The sequence below is a fragment of the Guillardia theta genome (genome assembly GCF_000315625.1).
Source record: "Guillardia theta CCMP2712 unplaced genomic scaffold GUITHscaffold_36, whole genome shotgun sequence".
In the NCBI taxonomy this organism is placed as follows: Eukaryota; class Cryptophyceae; order Pyrenomonadales; family Geminigeraceae; genus Guillardia; species Guillardia theta.
The window spans coordinates 71,114-86,671 of NW_005434638.1; the positions used below are offsets into that span (position 1 = coordinate 71,114).

The 15,558-nt window shown below is 58.0% G+C and overlaps 6 protein-coding genes across 6 annotated transcripts in view; 3 read left to right on the plus strand and 3 right to left on the minus strand.

Moving 5' to 3' along the window:
* The window catches only part of GUITHDRAFT_163320 (hypothetical protein), a gene marked incomplete at its 3' end in the record, with an annotated part of 2,082 nt that extends 1,878 nt beyond the window's left edge, over positions 1-204 (minus strand). The window contains exon 1 of the mRNA XM_005832078.1: positions 64-204. Coding sequence (XP_005832135.1) covers positions 64-171 — 108 coding nt within the window. The 5' untranslated portion in view covers positions 172-204. The remainder of the gene's footprint in view (positions 1-63) is intronic.
* Positions 205-543: 339 nt separating this feature from the next.
* Positions 544-1,521, plus strand: GUITHDRAFT_152749 (hypothetical protein). The gene is made up of 3 exons (XM_005832079.1): positions 544-803; positions 1,029-1,162; positions 1,269-1,521. Exons 1-3 carry the CDS (start codon positions 681-683, stop codon positions 1,450-1,452), a joined length of 441 nt encoding a protein of 146 aa, XP_005832136.1. The 5' UTR covers positions 544-680; the 3' UTR covers positions 1,453-1,521.
* Positions 1,521-7,351, minus strand: GUITHDRAFT_139090 (hypothetical protein; the record flags this gene model as incomplete). Its single annotated transcript, XM_005832080.1, has 5 exons — positions 1,521-1,961; positions 2,160-2,248; positions 2,461-3,085; positions 3,408-6,154; positions 6,334-7,351. 5 exons carry the CDS (start codon positions 7,349-7,351, stop codon positions 1,521-1,523), a joined length of 4,920 nt encoding a protein of 1,639 aa, XP_005832137.1.
* Positions 7,352-8,586: 1,235 nt separating this feature from the next.
* On the plus strand, positions 8,587-8,964 carry GUITHDRAFT_71590 (hypothetical protein; the record flags this gene model as incomplete). The annotated part of the gene is made up of 1 exon (XM_005832081.1): positions 8,587-8,964. The coding sequence occupies one exon, from the start codon at positions 8,587-8,589 to the stop codon at positions 8,962-8,964; it is 378 nt and encodes a 125-aa protein (XP_005832138.1).
* Positions 8,965-9,217: 253 nt separating this feature from the next.
* GUITHDRAFT_139091 (hypothetical protein) lies at positions 9,218-10,401 on the plus strand (the record flags this gene model as incomplete). Its single annotated transcript, XM_005832082.1, has 5 exons — positions 9,218-9,299; positions 9,568-9,788; positions 10,031-10,073; positions 10,135-10,205; positions 10,264-10,401. The coding sequence occupies 5 exons, from the start codon at positions 9,218-9,220 to the stop codon at positions 10,399-10,401; spliced, it is 555 nt and encodes a 184-aa protein (XP_005832139.1).
* A 1,491-nt stretch (positions 10,402-11,892) lies between these two features.
* GUITHDRAFT_139092 (hypothetical protein) overlaps positions 11,893-15,558 on the minus strand; it is a gene marked incomplete at both ends in the record, with an annotated part of 5,257 nt that continues 1,591 nt past the window's right edge. The window contains 13 exons of the mRNA XM_005832083.1: positions 11,893-12,110; positions 12,532-12,619; positions 12,836-12,931; positions 12,973-13,051; positions 13,287-13,355; positions 13,414-13,463; positions 13,856-13,898; positions 14,217-14,278; positions 14,335-14,388; positions 14,567-14,608; positions 14,654-14,733; positions 14,794-14,825; positions 15,017-15,148. Coding sequence (XP_005832140.1) covers positions 11,893-12,110; positions 12,532-12,619; positions 12,836-12,931; positions 12,973-13,051; positions 13,287-13,355; positions 13,414-13,463; positions 13,856-13,898; positions 14,217-14,278; positions 14,335-14,388; positions 14,567-14,608; positions 14,654-14,733; positions 14,794-14,825; positions 15,017-15,148 — 1,045 coding nt within the window. The remainder of the gene's footprint in view (positions 12,111-12,531; positions 12,620-12,835; positions 12,932-12,972; positions 13,052-13,286; positions 13,356-13,413; positions 13,464-13,855; positions 13,899-14,216; positions 14,279-14,334; positions 14,389-14,566; positions 14,609-14,653; positions 14,734-14,793; positions 14,826-15,016; positions 15,149-15,558) is intronic.

The window sequence follows — 15,558 nt, forward strand, 5'->3', positions numbered from 1 at the left end:
AGTCAAGGGAGATAGGGTGGAGAGGGAGAGAGGGGAGGGAGGGAGGAGGTAAGGACTGCTAACCTTCTTCTTCGGATCGTTGAGGATTTGAGGCTTGAAATCCACCTCCTCAAACTGGAAACTCCCTGAAGTCTCTTCCTCCACCTGATCGCTGGAGATGTGCATGGCCATGATTCCTCTCTAAGGATAGGACCTGCTGACACTGGGCAGGCAAAACTTCAGCATGCTCACAGGGCAAGTGTGGTGAACCCTGTCCCTCCCGCTCCTCCTGCTCCTCCTGCTTCTCCTGCTCCTCCTGCTCCCCCTGCTCCCCCTGCTCCCCCTGCTCCCCCCGCTCCTCCACCTCCTTCCGAAATGCGTTGGAACTTTTCGCAAGGTGAACACTGGATCACCCTACCCTACTTCATACAATTTCCTTTAGAAGTATTTTCGAGGCAAACACGGGGTAGGGTCTCTAGACGAAGGAACTGTTCCTTCTGTCGATGTCCCAAATCCTCCTCCTCCTCCTCCTCCTCCCCGCCTCCTCCCTCACCTTCTCCGTTCCCGCTACCTCCTCTCTCTCCCTCGCTCGCTCCTCTCCCTTCCTCTCCCCTGCTTGTTCCCCTCGAAGTCCTGTAGGCCTTCCCCGCTCCTCTGTACACGTTCGCACAAGGCTTCCATCTCCTCTGTCCCTGTCTGCCATGGCGACCGAGGCCGAGCTCGTGAAACAAGTTTGGTCCGACGCCAAGACCATCGCAGTCGTAGGAGCGACGAACAAGGAGACCATGCCCGTCTATGGCGTCATGAAGTTTCTGCAAGCTGAGGTGACCTCCCCTACCATCCTTCCCTACCATCCTTCCCTAGTATCCTCCCATCTGCTGCTTTCTTCCCCTCCCCATCCCCTCTCATCCCATCCCATCCCATCCCATCCGCTCCACACCTTCTACCCTCTCCTCCTCTCAACTCTCCCTCTGTCCACCCAGATCTGCTCCCCTCTCAAGCTCTCTCCCCTCCTCTCCTCTACCATGTCTCATGCACTATCCTCGTAGGGCTACCGCTGCATCCCGGTCAATCCGGGGGCTGCTCAACGCGGCGAGGAGGTGATGGGACAGAAGACGTACGCGAGTGTCAGCGACATAGAGGAGCATGTCGACATCGTTGACATCTTCTTGCGCTCCGACAGGTAGCCAGTCACCCGGTCCAGCTCCTTCTTGTCCTGCTCCCCCCCACCCCCTCCTCCCCTGCTGCCGCCACCTCCTCCTCCTCCCCAGCTGACATCCAGCTTGCAGGATCGCTCCCGTGTTCGAGGACGCGGTGAAAAAGGGGGTGAAGACGATCTGGACGCAGATCGGGGTGGAGGACGAGGAGGCCGCGGCAGCGGCGAGAGGCCGCGGCGTCAACGTCATCATGAACCGATGCCCGGCGATCGACATCCCGTCCATGGCGATCCCCACCCCAAGGAGCCGCATGTGAGCGACAGGAGGAGGAGGAGGAGGAGGAATGTATGGAGCAAGGTGCACAAGCATTCTAAAACTTCATTGCTACTTCAGCCTCTCTACTCCTTTCCCCTTCCCTCGTTCCCTTCCTGTCTCGTAAAACTTCCCCGAGGCCAGCAGGGGATGCTCGAGCCGGTGCGCGTGCGCGAGCTCCTGCAGGAGAGAGCTGGCGAGGAGGGGATGGAGCTGGAACAAGATCCGCTTGCACCGGGCGGCGTCGGTCTTGAGCTGATCCAGCATCGTCCACTCCTGCGGGAGCCTCTTGTGGAGCAGCAACGATGACTTGTCGAGCTCCTCCCGCAGCACGTCCATCCTCTTGCCCCCCTCCCTCCTCCAGCGGTTCCAGTTCGTCACCTGACCTCCTTCTCCTCCTCTCCCTCCTCCCCCTGCCTCTCCTCCGCTTCCTCCTCCTCCATCTGCTCCTCCTCCTCCTGCATCTCCTTCCAGCTTCCCAGCCTCCAACATGGCGATCGCCGACTTCATCCGCTGAAAATGCTGCAAGCACAGGATCCTATCCTCCTCCTCCTCCTCCCGCTCCTTCTTCGCATCTAGCCCCTTCTCCCTCCTCCTCCCTCCTCCTACCCCCCTGCCCCTGAGGAAGAGCAGCCTGGTATTCAGCTCATGGCAGACTCGCTCCTCCTCCCATCGAGCATGCCGGCCCTCGCAGGTCAGCTCGAATCTCACCCTCCCCTCCGGCATGATGCCGTTGTGAAGGAGTTTCTCTGCCTCGCGGCTCCTCGTGAGCACAAGTGGGATATGACGTTGCTCGCCAGCTAGAAACAAGTGAGTGACGAGGACGAGGACGAGGACGAGGACGAGGACGAGGACGAGGAAGAGGACGAGGAGAAAGATGAGAAACATCAGGAGGGGGAAGGAGGAGGAGGGATAGGAGGGAGAGGACGAGGACGGAGGAGGATGAGGCAAAGGATGAGAACGATCAAGAAGAAATTCAGGAGGAGGGGGAGGAGGAGGAGGAGCTAAATACCTGACAGATGCCCGAGGTCGATCCTCACTCGCCTCCCTCCCTCCTCCTCGCAGGAGAACCCGAGCGGCATACCCGAGCAAGATACCATCAGCGCCGCCTCCTCCGTCGAGACGGTCAACGAGACGTTGCATGCTCTGACATGCATCATCCTTCTCCACACGCTCCTCACCGCCTGCTCCGCCTGCTCTCCTCCTTGGACGACCTGCCGCAGTCCTCCGGTGAGCAGGGCAAGCTCCTCCATGCTGGACAGGAAGTCGATGGGCTCGTTGGCGTCGCTGACGCGGGGAAGGGAGACGATGGGCCACAGCTGTGTGGAGCCGCGAAGGAGGAGGTTCTCGCGGAGAGGAGGGGAGGAGAGGAGCATGTGAGAAGACGGGGGGGAGTCGCCGTGGTTGACTCCGGTGAGCAGGAGGATCCATCGGACGGGGCAGGAGGAGGAGGAGGAGGAGGAGGAGGAGGGAGGGAGGGTGAGATAGTCTTCTGCTGCAGGAGGATTGAGAATTCTGAAGGCTTCCATGATGGCTTGAGCGAGAGGAGAGGAGGACCGTCCTTGCCCCTTCCTCCTTGCACGGTCGATGGCCTTGACCAGCTGACCGAGTAGCTGAGACTTGTTGGTCCCGCTGGCCTGCGGGGAAGTGAGAGAAGAGATGGGATGATGAGTGGTCACTGGCTAGGGCAGGAGAAGGAAGACGGGAGGGGAGAGGAGAGGAGGAGAGGCAGAGGATGTGGCGAGAAAGGAGAGGGTAGCGAAGAAGGGGGAGAGGAAGAGGAAGAGGAGGGGAGAGTAGAGCGGAGGAGGGGAAAGGGGGGAGGGGAGGGGAGCAAGAAAGGGGGCAAGTGGGAGGTAGGCAGGCCATGCGAGGCACACAAAGGGCAGGAAAAGAAGCCGGGGGAGCGCAGTGGGGAGGAGGATGAGCTGGAGCAGGGGAACAGGATCGCTCTATCACCTGCATCGGGAGGATGTGAACCCTAGAGGCATCGGAGGAAGAGATGATTCCGATCGCGTGTTCCTCTTCTATCTCCTCCACCAGCTCCTCGCTCAGCCGCTCCAGCGCGTCCAACGCGTCCCCGGAGAAGCTCCAGTCAATGACGATGATCACAGCGACGGAAAGGGAGCGAGGAGGGAGAGGAGGAGGAGGTTGCCTGCTGATCCCGACGCAGGCGCACACGCATACGTCTCCTCCCTCCTCCAGGGTGTGCGCGACCCGAAGGCTGACTGACTTGCTGCTGCCTCTTGCACCACAAGACGGCAGCCCTCCCCTTGCCTTCCCCTCCTCCTCCTCCGCCTCCTCCTCCAGCTCGATCTGAGGAGGATGAAGCTCGTGGTAGACTCGGATGGTCTCGGAGAGGACCTGAGGCGCTAGGGAAATCTCCTCCTCCGCCTCCTCCTCCTCCAGCTCCACGAGGGGAGGGAGCAGCTGCCCACTGCCCGCCGAGAAATCCTGGAAGGAGGAGGCAAGAGCATGTCGTAGCCTCGAGCCCTTCCTTCCCTTCCCCTTCCCCTTCCTCCCCGTCCTCTTGCTCTGCTCATCCTTCTCGTCCTCGTCCTCGTCCTCGTCCTCTCCCTCCTCCCGACTGAGAGATATCGCTGGATTCCGCCACGCTGCCCCGCTCGTCACCTCTACCCAGGACCGCAGAGGATACTCTTCCTCTCGCTCGCTCCTCCTCCACATGGCGACGCTGCCGACCAACCCCTCCCGTAGGTACTGCAAGGACCAGACCTGCATCCTGCTGTCGAAGGAGAGCACCGACCCTCCTCCTCTCCTGTCGTACAGCGGAGGGCCGAGGGCGCACCTCCTCCTGTACTGACCCAGAACGCTAGGATGGAACATGCTCTGACCGGACAGAACCAGCTCTCTCGGAAACCTGTCGGGGTCTGCTGGGAGGGAGCTGGCGGAGATTGAGCTGAGAGACTCTGCAAGGAACACCGTCTCCTCCTCCTCCTCCTGCGATGGGAGTGAGGGACTGGTCGATTGGCTAGTTCCCTGCGCACTCCCGAGCTCCTCCGCAGCCCTCTCATCCTCCACGTTCTCGCGTTTTGGCAGCAAGTTTCTTCCGCTGGCAAGTTGTTGGACGAGCCGACGATGTGCTTGATCGGATCGCTTCCTCTCCTCCTCCTCCTCGTTCACAACCTCTTCCTCCTTCTCCTCCTCCTGCCCCTCCTCTGCCAGCACCAGCAGCTTCGTCGCCAATCCTTGAGCAGTGCAAGGGGAAACTGACATGTTAAGAGAGGAAACAGGAGTAGAAGAAAGGGAGAGCGCCGTCCTCCCTGCCCTTTCTGATGCTCTTCTCGATCTCCCCCTCTCCTCCTCCTCCTCCTCCTCCTTCCTCTGCCCCTCCTGCTCCTGCCCCTGCTGTTCCTCCTCGTTGAAACAGAGAGCGTCGGCCCAACTTCTTGACAGTTTCCCACCACTTGAAGCGGCAGACATTTCTGACTGCAGGTCCTCCGACCTTGCCTGTTGATCGTTTTCCTCCCTCTCCCTCTCCCTCTCCCTCTCCCTCTCCCTCTCATCCTCTCCCTCGTCCTCCTGCTCCTCTTTCATAACTTTCTCTTCCTTGTCTTTTGTTCTTCTCTCAGCCTCGGGATCCAAACTTTCATCCTCCACAACCGCCTTCCCTTCTCCTTCCTGGCCATGTCCGATGAACAAATCAGTGCTGACTGACATCTCGGAGCATCTTTTTTCGCCTCTTTCCCTTCTTGCTGACTTCTCCTCCTCATCCTCCGCTTTCTCTTCTTTCCCATTTTCTCGCAAATTTCTCGGAATCGTCGGTGGGTCACTTTCCACCTCCGGCAGCCGGACGATGACATTGGGAGTTTGGGCATCCCTGCCAATCTTGATCTGTACTTTTGGATTTGTCTCATGAAATTCCGATATGGGAGAGTAGAAGTCTTCCCCGGAGGACGAAATTGACCGTGCATCACGTTCCGCATCAGAGGCAACGGGGCGAGGAATCGAGTTGTCATCCCGTAGAAACGAGGAGGAGGAGAGAAACGAAGAGGACAAGAAGGAGGCGGAGGAGGCGGAGGAGGCGGAGGAGGCTGAGGAGGAGGGCTCAACAGACTTCTTTGACAGGATGTCGTCCTTCCTTCCCACCATGGAGTACAAGTCATCAAAGAAACCATCGGGTGACTCCGACTGTCTGTCTTCCTCCTCGTGAAAGCTCTTGAACACTCGCTCAAGCGCCCTGGTCCTTGCTTCCAGAGTCAACATCTTCCTCCCCTCCGCCTCGTCCTCTGACCCTTCCGCTGCTCCTCCTCCTCGCCCCTTGTCAGCTCCTCTAGACCGCAGGGACGGCAGCAGGCGAACGATCTGAGTGATAGCATCCACACGTTCCTCCTCCCTTTCCTCTTCCTCCTGTTCCTCCCCCTGCCCTCTTGGACCCGCCGAGTCTGCAACAGGATCACCTGTCTCCCTTGTCCCTTGTTCTCCTCCTCCTCCTCTGCTTCGCCCCCCAAGGTCCCCCTCCCCCTTCGCTCGCCCTTCGTGACCTCGGTTGGCGTCCGCCCTGCTGTCTCCTGCTCCTTCCCGTCCCCCTCCTCCTCCACCTCCTCCCGAACTTTCTCCACTTCCTCTCCTGTCGAGCTTCAAAATCCCTCGCTGTCCTCTGATGACTTTCATACTCCCCTCGGCGTCTGAGACTATTCCAACCTTGACTCCACCTGATGCTCCTGCTGCTGCTACTGCCGCTGCCGCTGATACCAATTCTGATCCCCCTCCTCCTCCTCCTCCTCCTCCTCCTCCTCCTCCTCCTCCCCTTCCCCTCGTCCTTCTTTCCTCGGGCTCTGTTCTTCCGAATTTCTTCTCATTCCCGTCCTCTTGATTTCTTCTTGACTTCGTTTGATTTTCACTCCGCTCTCTGCTCCACCACCACCTCCTCCTCCTCCTCCTCCTCCACTTTCGTCGCTCCTCATGCTCCCCCGCACATTTCTCACGACCTCTGTGCTCGCCGATGGGTTTGTGACTGGTCCGACACTGAGGCTTCCTTCTGCTCTGCCTCCTGCTCCAACACTAGCAACTCCTCCGCCCCTGCCTCCTCCTCCCAATCCTCCTCCTCCGCCTCCTCGGGACTGTAGTTCTGCATGGCCGCTCAAACTGCTTTGTCCTCGCATCTCTTCATCCGCAATTTCGTGGTCCTCCTTCAGCCCTTGCCTTCTGTCGTCGTACCTCCCCAACCTTGCGATACATCCATTCGGTCTCCCAACGTTCTCCGTTCCATCTACGTCTCCATTGACTGGCATCGTCCTTTCTCGACCTTCTCCAGGGGACTTCAGCACTCGCCCAGCACTTGCCCATCTCGCCTTCTCTGCGTCGACCACGGTATCCATGCTCCCTCCTGCTCTCTCGACGCTGCTCTGTCCAGTATGGTTGCCCACAGCTACCTTTTGGTTCGTCGGAGCCTCCTCGTTCGCATGCGTCCTGGTGTCGAACAGCTTTTCTCGATCTCGTCTCAACTTGAGCGCTTCTCGTAGCACTCTGCTCACATGCCGATCTCTGTTCTTGTCGATCCCGAGCACGTCACTCACTCTCAGTCTCTGCGGGCAGTACAGCTCTTCCTGTTGTGCGACTGCAAACCTGAACTCCCTCTCGTTCCGAAGTTTCAGCGCATCTCCCAGCAGGGAGCCAGCAGGTGGTCGATGCTCCTGCTGCTGCATGTGGTCCTTCTCACCTGGCATTCTCGCATGACGTGAACTGGAATCAGAAACTTTGGAAGATGATTCGGAGGAAGTCGGGGAGAGGATGAAAGGCAGACGAGAATCATGGCTCCACCATCCTGCTGCTCTCTTCTTCTCCTCCTCCTCCATGTCCTTGTCCTTGTCCTTGTCCCCCTCTTCACCCTCCCGCATCTCGCGGCACAAATTTGCCATTCGCCTTGCCTCCCCCGCAACCATGTTGACCCGTGGGGCCCACATCCCCGCAGTGACCAAAATTTAACGGCAACTTCCTGGGTAAAGTTCAGTCCTGGGAACTTCCGGGCAACCGTTGAACCGTACTGTACGGAGTCTACCGTACTAGCGGCCTCCGCCGATGCCATGACACCCCGGTGCGGCATGGGCCTCGGGCCGCCGGCGGGGCGGCCGCGACTGACTCTGAGGTAGCCGGCACCGTGCCACGGTGTTTAATGGGACTCAGTGTCAGTGCCAGTGTGATCGGACCGGCCGGGCGGTCATAACGCACTCACTGCGCCTGTGCGTTCAGCGGCGAGTACGGTCATGGCTCTGCTCAGTTACGGCCGGGCGGAGGCGACGCCGGCCCCCCCAGCTGACGGCACTGCCCCCCAGCTGACGGCACTGCCAGTAAGCAGCCCGGTAATACGACGGTAGTCCGTTACTAATGTAACGTCATGAAAGTTTACGTAGCAACATGAAAGTTGACTTCTAAGATTCATTAATAGATAAACGCCACGAATCTATCTACCTCCTGACGCCCTGCATGAACGGAGAGAGGCTTTCGTGCGTAGACCCTCCCTTCAGGACGACTGCCCCGTCTTCCTTGACCTTGCCTCCCACCATAACATCCTCATGCCTAAGGACATCGACCGCTGCGGATCCTTCGCCATCCCTCGATCCTCCCTCATCTTCGGTGACGTCCTAGGTGAGGGATCCTGCGGGGAGGTCAGGAGCGCCCTCTACAACGGCAGGCAGGTCGCCGTCAAGACCCTTTGCTCCAAGCTCGACGCCCGGTCCAAGGAGGCCAAGGACCTGCTCAAGGAGATCGGCATGATGAGCCACGCTTTCCGGCACAAGAACGTGATAGAGTTCTTCGGCATCTACGAGCACGACGGGCTGCCGTGGCTGGTGATGGAGCTGATGCCGGGGGGAGCCTGGAGCAGTACTACGAGGCCAAGAAGAAGTCACGACGGGACGGGCGCTGGCGGCCCAAGACGAGGAGGGCAGTGTCGTGGGTGGAGGACATCCTGAGCGCGCTGGCGTACCTGCACTCACAGAAGCCGCCGGTGATCCACCGAGACATCAAGCCAGCCAACATGCTGCTGACGGGGGACGGGAGGACGGTGAAGATCGGGGACTTCGGGCTCAGCCGCATGGGTCCGCTGAGCCCGGCCAAGGCGCCGCTGACACCGGGAGGAGGCAGGGGGTCTTGCGGCTCCTTGTGGGATGAGTCGCCCATGTCGACGGAGCTGACAGGCATAACGGGGACTTACCGGTACATGGCGCCAGAAATCTTCCGGGGAGAGGGTCAGTACACGGCGGCGGTGGACGTGTACTCTTTCTCGCTGGTGATGTGGTACATCTTCGCCGGGGAGCATCCCTTCTGCAACACCGACGGTATTTCTGTAGCCAGCATGGCAGCCAAGTACAACTTCCGTCCGGCAGTGCTGAGCGAACGGACGATGCCGAGGGAGCTACAGGTGATGATGAGGCGATCATGGGCGGAGGAAGGGAAGGATAGGCCGGGGGCAGCGGAGCTTCTAGAAGAGATCGCGAGATGGCGAGGTAGGTGGGGTGGGTGCATGAGAGTTGGTACAGTTCTCCAATGGGGATGATGCTTTGCAAGTAAAAAGGTCTTAAGTTATCGGTCACATCCCATGCTAGTCTGAGACAGGCCCTGCCGCCTCCAGTGATGCCAACTTGAGTGGTCGACGAACTCCTGGCGGCCCCAGCCTGCTGGAGGCGGCAGTCACGTCAGAAGCCTTAACTGGCCGGGCATCATGCCCGGCCGCCAATTGACCCGGCGCCTCACCCCCAGCCTGGCTCATCCCCGCTCAGTCCCACCTCGCTGCTGGGTAGGTCGGGATCATGGCAGATATGACGGTATGCGCGCGATGCGGGGCGAGGGTGACGACGACGAACATGGAGCTACACATGTTGCGATGTCCAGGTGAACTGTCTATGCCGCCTCCCTCTTCCTTCTCCGCTTACTCTCCCTCTCCCTCTCCCTTGTCTTCTTCGCCTCTCTTCCTCTTTCCTTTCCTCTTCTTCGTTCTCCCTCCATCCCCCTCTCTGTGTCCTGAACGTCCTGTCCTCCCCTCCCCTCCAGCGTCCTTGCTCCTACTCTCATACCCCTGTCCCCTCGCTTGCTCCTTGCCGGTTCTCTCCGACGTTCCGCTTCCTCAAGTTTGTGGATGTTTGACTGAGTTTGTGGACAGGGCCACGTAGGGGAGCTGGGTGCCAGACAGGGTTGTCTGCACATGCTACAAACAGTAGAGGAGACGCAGAAATGTACAACGAGGAGGAGTGCCTGCGGCAGGCGCTGGACCTCTCCATGCACGATGCACATCAGCCATCGGCATCGGAGTACCAGTTCCAGTATGAGTTTGACCATGGCGATTGGAGGGCTTTTGATTCGCCGCAGAACGCGATCCTAGAGGTTTGAAGGCTTGGAGAGGACATGTCGCACTGATTCAAACTCTCGCTCTCTCCTCTTCCTCCCTCAGAGGGCCTCTCCTTCTCCACCGTCCAACCTCAATAACCATCCATTGCTCCATGTTTTCCTCCCCTTCCCTCCTCCCCCCTGACAGACCACCTACGTCCTACCGCACAGTCTTTCCCTCTTCCTCTTCATCCTTCTTCATCTTCCAGCTGTTTCTTGTCCCTGACGTGCCACCACAGGAGGCGATGAGCAGCGGACTTCCCGGAGCACACATTCAAATCGGTACAAACAACACTCCGGTCCGATCTCAAACCTCTCTGACTCTGTTCCTCTCCTCCCCAAGGTCACAACATATACGAGATCATCTTCCAAGACGGCATCCAGCGGAACATGCAGAGCGGGACAGTCCGTCGGGTGAGATGGTGAGACTGGTCAGGACTCCCTTTTCTGTCTCCTCCTCATACGACTGCAGGCGTCCGCTGGGATCAGCACGGTGGCTTCCGGTCGCCGAGGGGGAGGGGGAGGAGACGCGTCACCAAGCGCAATGTCATGCATGCACAGTGAGCTGCGTCCTCCTCCCCCCTCGCCCTCCGCTGACGATGATCCTTGAGTTCTTAAACCCAGCGAGCGCCCGAGCATGCGGCATGTGCGGGACAGTCATCTGCAACGAGACGTGAGCGAGCTTGCATGTCATGGCTGGACCTGAGGAGGCTGACGCTGTGCTGTAGTCATGGCGAGCTGTCGGAGGAGGCAGGCATGTACGTCTCCGGCTCTCCTGATGCGAGCTTCATGCTGGGCGGAGCTGCTCTAGGAGCAGCGGTGGGGGGATTGATCTCGTACGCTAGGAGGCAGGATGTCACGACAGGTGGGCATGCTTGTCTGCTGCTGTCAGCCTTGCTGTTCGTCTTCCTCCCTCCCCCTTCGTCCTGCCGTCTCTCCTCCTCCTAGTTCTACTCTCGCCAGTTCCAGTGTGTCCTTGTACGAACTGATCTTTGACTCCTCTACCCTCCTCTCTACTGCAGCCTGCTGCTTATACATCATCTTTTATTCCTGCTCTTGCTGCTCTTGCTGCTCTTGCTCAGCCTCAGCCTCTGGGCGCTTCCTCTCCCTCGATGCCTCCTGCTCAGCCTTTCTCCTCCTCCTCCTTCTCCTCATCATCATAATCATCATCATCATCTATCATGAACATATCATCATCATTGTCATTGTTTCTTTTCCTCAACTCGTTGTGATTGCCCCAGGTCTACTCCAAGGAGCCTCAGCTGGCATCATCGGAGGTTCCCTAGCGCAGGTCAACTCGACGTCTTCCCTCCTCCTCCTCCTCCTCCTCCTCCTCCTCCTCCCCTTCCTTCTCGTGACGCGCCGATGTGCAGGCGGCTGCGATGACTTTCAGCAACGAGGCAGCGCGGCAAGGGTGAGACGCTTCCTAAGATCGAGGAGCAGCAGCTCATGGCAGCAGCAGACTCGTCTCCTCCGCCTCCTCCTCCTCCTCGCACAGGGTACAGACGAGCGCGATCCCGACGCACAGGTACGAGTGGGAGGGGAGAGGAGGTAGGGAGGGAAGGAGAGCGAGAGGAAGGGGGGGCGGGGGGGCGGGGGAGAGGGAGGGAGGGAGGAGGTGGGACGAGCGGATGGGATGGGATGGATGAGAATTGGGCAGGTTGGCTGGAAATGAGCATGAGAAGATGGGAGAGTGTGTGATCTGCCTGCAAAACTTTTCTAGAGGTGCAAAGTTGACATGAGCTCCTGCTGCTGCTGCATCCTCCTCCTCCTCCTCCTCCTCCTCCTCCTCCTCCTTTTGCTTCCCCTCTGGCTCATTCCCGTCTTCGTCCCTTCCCTCGTGCTCCTCCTTCTTCTAGTGACCTTCTTCTCCTCCTCCATCCTGCTTCTCGTTCTGCTCCTCCTGCTACTCACTGTCCAGCAGGGGATGTTGTCAAACGGCTACCATGTCTGCACTCGTTTCACGGTGAGGAGAGCAGGAGTGAAGGATCAACTCGATGCGATGAGAGCGCTGCCATGTTCTGATACACCATCAACCTCGTATCGCAGCTTGTGTTGTTGTCGTTCTTGTCGATTTGTCTCCTTCCGCCATTGCAGGGTTCTATATGCTCCTGAAGCCGCGTTGCACGTTGACTTTGGGTCCCATGTTGACTTTGTACTTGAAGTTCTTCTTGTGCCCGACGTTGACTTTGTATTTCATGTTGACTCTGTATGTGGCGTTGGTTTTGTGTTTGTGTTGGACTTTGACTTTGGGTGCCACGTTGACTTTGGGTGCCACGTTGACTTTGGGTGCCACGTTGACTTTGGGTGCCACATTGACTTTGGGTGTCAGAGTCGTGCATCGACATCTGGCTCAAGAAGGGGTCGCACGTCTGCCCCATCTGCAAGACCGACATCTCCAACTTCTTCTCCGGCTGAGAGAGAGCAGCGAGAGACTTCCGCTGTTTCCCCTCCTCCTCCTCCTCCTCCTCCTCCTCCTCCTCCTCCTCCTCCTCTTCCTCTCTCCCTCCTTCCTCCAACCCCCCCCCCTCCCTCGTTCTCCCTCCTCCTCTTTACTCCCTCCTTCTCCTCTTCCTGTCCAGCGTCATCGTCCTCGTCCTCGTCCTCCTCGTCTTCATCCGCCTCAACAGATGGTTCACTATTTACATCTAGATACTGCGATATTCTCTTCGTTCCTGTTCTCAACGCCTGTTCCCTCCTCCGACAAGCTTCTCTCCTCCTCCTGCACTTCCCGCGTCACCGCTACCAAGCTCTCGCTGCCGCTGGATGCTTCTCTCCTTCAGCCGCTGCATCAACTCGTAGCATTGGTTCGCTTTCGCCGTGAGGTCCTGCCCAGCGACAGAGATGAGGGATGGGGTGGGGGGAAGGGGAAGCAGGAGCAGGAGCAGGAGCAGGAGCAGGAGCAGGAGCAGGAGCAGGAAGAAGAGGAGCAGGAGGCGGCGGTCTGTCGATGATACGCTATCAAGGGAAGACGGAGGAGGGTGAGCATGAACATGGGCGAGGGGGAGGCAGAGGGAGAGGGAAGGAGAGCAGGAGTGCAGGACCTTCTCCTTCGCTTCTTCCCAGCTGTTCACCAGCTGCTGCTGCGAAGGAGGGGGAGGATGGTTCCTCTTGCTGAGCACTTTCTCGAGCCCCCCCAGCTGAGGGCGAGTAAAAAAACGATTTCTCAGCTTGTAGTCACCTCGGTCATGGTCGATGTGAACTTGCCCAGCTGGACTTCGGAGACGGTGTCATGTCCGTCGAAGTGGGCGTGAAGGTGCCTGGAAGCAGGTTAGAGAGGAGGGGGGGAGGAAGGAGAAAGAGGAGAGGAGAGGAGAGGAGTGGAGGAGAGAAGAGGAGGAGAGAAGAGGAGGAGAGAAGAGGGGAGGTGGACGGGAGGACTGACTCTGACGCAAGTTCAGTGAACGCCTGGACAGAAATGTCGAGACCATGTTGGCTGAGAGCGCTAAGAGGAAGGGGAGGGTGAGATCGTAGAAGAGGAAACAAACGTCTCACCTGGTGATGTGGGAGATGGTCGGGGAGGAGATGAGAGAAAGAAAGCTTTTTGCTTGAGATCGCAATGATCTGATTTGATTGTGACGGTGGCGCAAAATTTTCTCTTGTCATGACAACTTTTCCTTACATGTCATCGCAAGGGTACCCAAACTTCAACGTCGCTACAAACGCCTCAGCCTGTTGGGCAGAGGAATGTAAGTGGTGAGGAGAAGGGGATCGAGGAGGTGGGACAGGAGAAAGGAGATGTAATTCACCTTCCTCCCTTCATCCATCTCATTGTATATTGACCTAGATCATCGTCATCATCGCCATCGTCAGCATCATGATCATCAACTTCATCATCATCATCATCACCAACAACAACAATCGTCGTCGTCATCGTCATCATCATCATCATCGTCATCATCGTCGTCTTCGTCGTCGTCGTCGTCGTCGTCATCATCATCATCATCATCATCATCAATAACAACAACATCAACATCAACATCATCACATCATCGTCTGCATGCTGCTCGTATCACTCACTTCTCTCCAAACTTGTCCAACATTCGATGCTCGAGCGGCGTCACCTGGCGATACGCTTTCTCCTGCTCCCTCCTCACTGTCGCCTTCCTGCATCGCGAGGAGAGTCACGGGGGAATCGGAAGATGAGACGGGGATGTGCAAGGGAGACATGGGCGACAGGGGAGGGAAAGGAAGGGAAGGGAAGGGAAGAGAAAGGAAGAGGAGGGAAGGGAAGGGAAGGGAAGGGAAGGGAAGGGAAGGGAAGGGAAGGGAAGGGGAGGGAAGGGGAGGGAAGGGGAGGGGAAGGATGTGGAGGGGTGGAGCGTCAGTGAGATGGAGGAGGAGGCAGCAGGGAGTTCAGGCCATTGAAGACAATCTGTCCTGACTTCTGTCCTGACTTCTATCCTGACTTCTGTCCTGACTTACCTGCGCGACTTGCTCGTGTTTCTCCAGCTTTTCTGTATCTTCCTCAATGACAGCAGCTCGAACTTTTAGCCGCATCGTCAGGTGCATCAGCCGATCGACCTCCTCCCTCCTCCCTCACATCATTGTAGATTGCATTCTCGTACTCAGGCTGATGGAACTTTGACTTTGCAACCTGCAAGTCAAGCATGTCATTCCACAGCCGGATGTAAGCATCCTGCTCTTGCTGCTGCTGCTGCTGCTGCTCCTCCTCCTCCTCCTCCTCCTCCTCCCCCTCCTCCTCTCGTTATCATCATCATCATTTTCATCACTATCATCATCATCGTCATTAGCCAGCAGCAGCAGCGGCATACCTTGTTCTCGACAGTCCACCCTGAAGTCTCCAGCTCTTGTATCTATATCATCTATCACTTGCAGGCATGTCAATGCCGTCAGTTCACCGAAAAATGTCCGAACTGCCCGTTTACAAACTTCTTATTCCTCTTGCCGGGTTGTTGCTTTGAAACGATGGCAATGACATCTGCAGGCACAACTCAACTCTAATGTCGCTATCAGCTTGACATCTAACGAACAGACATACCATCGTTCGGATCGTCTCTCTTCACCATCAACCTTCCAATGACTACTCGTCAACGATTTTGATTCCTCTCTCCCTCTCTCCTTCCCTCTCTCCGTCTTCTCTCCCTCTCTTCCTCGATCTTCTCTCCTTCTCTCTCTCCCTCCTTCCATCCCTCCTCTCTCCCTCTCTCTCTCTCTCTCACTCTTCCCCCCCCCGCCCCCTCCATTCACAATCTTCCTCGCACCGATAGCTCATCGGCTTGTTCGCAAACCCGCTAGCTTTCAAGATGATCCGCCAGTTGCCGTCAAAAGGCATCGCAACGAGCTCGGGTGGACTTTTGACAGTGACACCAAACTCAGCCTCCCCGGCCAGGTTCCTTGCAAACTTCTGTCAATCCTTCCTTCCTCCCTTTCATCCTCCTCGTCCTCGTCCTCGACCTCGGTCTCATTCTCCCCCTCCTCCTGTTCCTCCCCCCCCCCCTCCCCCTCAGACTCTGACCCTCCTGCCGAGCAGGCCAGGGACCGGGAGGACCACAAGTACAAGATCCTGATCATGACGGACGAGATCCTAATGTCCTACGGTCGCTTCCACACTGAGACCGAAGGCATTGAAGGGTTCTCCAACTACAACGACCTCAAGGCCCGGGGCCCGCACGGCATCATGGGCGTCCCGGCCAGTGTCGGGAATCACGGACCTCCGGTGAGTTCAGGATGGAAGCTTGAGAGGCGGAGGAGAAGGGCAGGAGGAGGAGGATGGAAGAAGACTGAAGAGGGGAATGATGAGGGG

Coding starts and splice junctions, on each gene's coding strand:
- GUITHDRAFT_152749 (XM_005832079.1), top strand. CDS start 681: ATGGCGACCGAGGCCGAGCTCGTGAAACAAGTTTGGTCCGACGCCAAG. Junction 804..1,028: donor TGAAGTTTCTGCAAGCTGAG/GTGACCTCCCCT, acceptor CTATCCTCGTAG/GGCTACCGCTGCATCCCGGT. Junction 1,163..1,268: donor ATCTTCTTGCGCTCCGACAG/GTAGCCAGTCAC, acceptor TCCAGCTTGCAG/GATCGCTCCCGTGTTCGAGG.